General features: G+C 39.5%; 1 protein-coding gene across 1 annotated transcript in view; it reads right to left on the bottom strand.

Annotated features, from left to right (window-relative positions):
• Positions 1 to 2,646, bottom strand: part of LOC101849166 (adipocyte plasma membrane-associated protein) — a gene marked incomplete in the record, with an annotated part of 18,546 nt that overhangs the window by 2,221 nt on the left and 13,679 nt on the right. Inside the window, 3 exon segments of the mRNA XM_013089131.2 lie at positions 479 to 639; positions 1,332 to 1,444; positions 2,229 to 2,381. Of these exon segments, the coding sequence (XP_012944585.2) occupies positions 479 to 639; positions 1,332 to 1,444; positions 2,229 to 2,381 (427 nt within the window).

Here is a 2,646-nt window from a genome sequence, read left to right as displayed (position 1 = left end):
TCTCCTTCTATCCCAGAAAAAGAATAAAAACAACATTTTAAAATAGAAATTGAAAATAAGAATGAAGTATCCTCCCACACCCTATGCACATCACAAGCAAACTACCTTCGAAAAGATTCCCTAGAAATTGAAAATAAGAATGAAGTATCCTCCCACACCCTATGCACATCACAAGCAAACTACCTTCGAAAAGATTCCCAATACGGTACTAAGTATTATAAATATTATACTACTTTTTAGAACACCAAACAATTAATTCTTTCAAAGCTGACGTTTTTCAAGTTTCAAAAGGCAGTATACATCTTATACATGGGGTGCCCAAAATCAAGTTTTCCAAAAGGCACGAATAGGTTAACTATTATAAAAATCTATTGTCACTCCGAAAACCATTCAAAATCACGAGCCTTTTTGTTTTACGACTTAAATTAGAACACGGTCACTTCAAAAATCAATTGGTTCCATCTTGCAGAAGGCATACCTCGAAATTCTGGACACACTCATCTCAGCAACCAGCAGGAAGTTTTCGTCCTCAGATAGACTCAGTCCGTTCGGCAAATACAGGCCATCTTGAACAATTCTCACTTCTTTCGATTGCGGTGACAGTGCCAGCACTCGGCCCAGCTTATTTGTTTCAATAACCTTCAAGTAGAAAAAGGCGAAAAAAGAAACAACTTTGAAGTAACATAACTTTTGTTAAAAGCTAAAAGACAAAATACCGACTTTAAGCCGTTTCAAAAGCATTACCGTGTAATACGTGACTGAGTGTAAACGTCAGATGATAAGAAGTACATCTGATCCACTATCTAAACTCTATCCAAGCCTAGGGTTGAGATCTGAAAAGCTGCAAATAGTTTGACTTCTTTGTAAAATTAATTTTTTAAAGTAACTTGTTATGGCGGTCGTACCACTCTCAGTTTTGGTAAAAAAAAAATTCGGGTATGCCTAGTTGAAACAACTAACATAATTGTGTCTATAAGAGAGGTGTGCAATTTTACAAATATCTTTGTATGGACATTAGTGGGTAGGCTACCGGACTCGCAATCATGAGATTAGTTCAGGGGTTCGAGCCTCAGCCTGGTCCGACGTTGTGTCCTTGGGAAAGGCCCTTTACATGAATTTCTCACTTGGCTCCGTCCTTTCGGGGATGGACGTTAAACTTCGAGGTCCCGCCTCTTAAATAACCTAATAGTGCTGATAGGGGCGTTAAACCTATACCATTTTTTTGAGCAGACAAAACTTTACCCAAACCTAGTTGTGATCTAAGAAGCTGCAAGCAAACTGAATTTTAAAAAAAATTAACAGAACATTTGGCCTGCTTGCCACACACTCACCTCGTATCTGTAGTCTCTACGTTCCCATTTTGTGCTGGAGTCAGAGAAGTAGATGGTTCCATCCGATGCAATATCAAGAGCATTCAGAAACAGAAATCGAGATCCGTTGAATCCTGTCCAGATGAAATTATAAGAAATAATACACCAATATGTGAAAGGCTTATGTCACAGCAAGTGGCGAGAAACCCAACAAAATCTTTGTGCAGTTGTCCATCCCCGTGGTGAAATTTAGTTTACTATGGCGTGTACTATTTATATAAAAGTAGCTTTTTGGGGGGCCCTCATGTGTGTGTGTGTTGTGTGTGTGCGTGTGTGTGTGTGTGTGTGTGTGTGTGTGTGTGTGTGTGCGTGAATGTGTGTGCGTGAGTGTGTGTGTGTGTGTGTGTGTGTGTGTGTGTGTAAAGAGGTCTGTCCCGGAAATAAGTTTCCCTGTTCTTTAAAATCAATTATTTTTATTTTAAAGACATGAAATTTTGTAATTTATATATCTACCTAAACTTTTTTTCCTATTCAATAACAACTGTTGATCTTAGTGCACTTTTCATCCAATGTGATCAGAGATCAAACGCGGTGACCATGTCTGCTTTGGCCAGAGTCCTTAGCGCAGCATTTATTGTGCCGAGCACAATTTCTCACTGGTCTTCAACTCGCTGCTACCTTGGTCTTTCTTTGATTTTGGGGAAGATCTGAAAGTCAAACTCAATTGTTGTCTTTGGTATGACTCTGGTTCACATCCCAGACTGGGCATTCTTGAGCTCGGGCTTTTTTACAATGTTTTCAAGGCTCTCAACCTATTTGGCTGGGTCCTGTTGGAGACGGACGTCAAATTCAGAGGTCTAATAAGTTATAACCTAATAGTGTTGATAGAGGCGTTAAGCTTATAATCTTTTTACTTACTGTCCACCAAAACTTCTGTTTCGCCGCTGTCAACATCAATGCGCAATATCCCATTGTAGGCATCAGCTACGACCAGTCTTCCAGAGCTGTCCACTTTCATTCCTTTGGGCCGTCCACATTCTGGTTCTAGTTCGTAAGACCCTATCACATAGACAAAAAATCATGCCGTAAATATTTTTAGCTTTAGTACGAGTTTTATGGCACTTGCAGCGGACACAATCAGGTCATATTAGTAGTGCTGAAGAATAGAGGTGTTACTAGAATGTAACATACAAACAAAAGCAGGGGGAGAGCGACAGATGTTTGATAGGAAAGAAGGATAGAATGTGATCATTGCATATTGAACTAACGACGATATAAAGTGTGTGTGTTTGTGTGTGTGTTTGTGTGTGTGTGTGTGTGTGTGTGTGTGTGTGTG

The sequence above is a fragment of the Aplysia californica genome, unplaced genomic scaffold (assembly GCF_000002075.1).
Source record: "Aplysia californica isolate F4 #8 unplaced genomic scaffold, AplCal3.0 scaffold00879, whole genome shotgun sequence".
In the NCBI taxonomy this organism is placed as follows: domain Eukaryota; kingdom Metazoa; phylum Mollusca; class Gastropoda; order Aplysiida; family Aplysiidae; genus Aplysia; species Aplysia californica.
The sequence above is the reverse complement of the archived record's forward strand: the minus strand, read 5'-3'. Positions and strand labels throughout refer to the sequence as shown.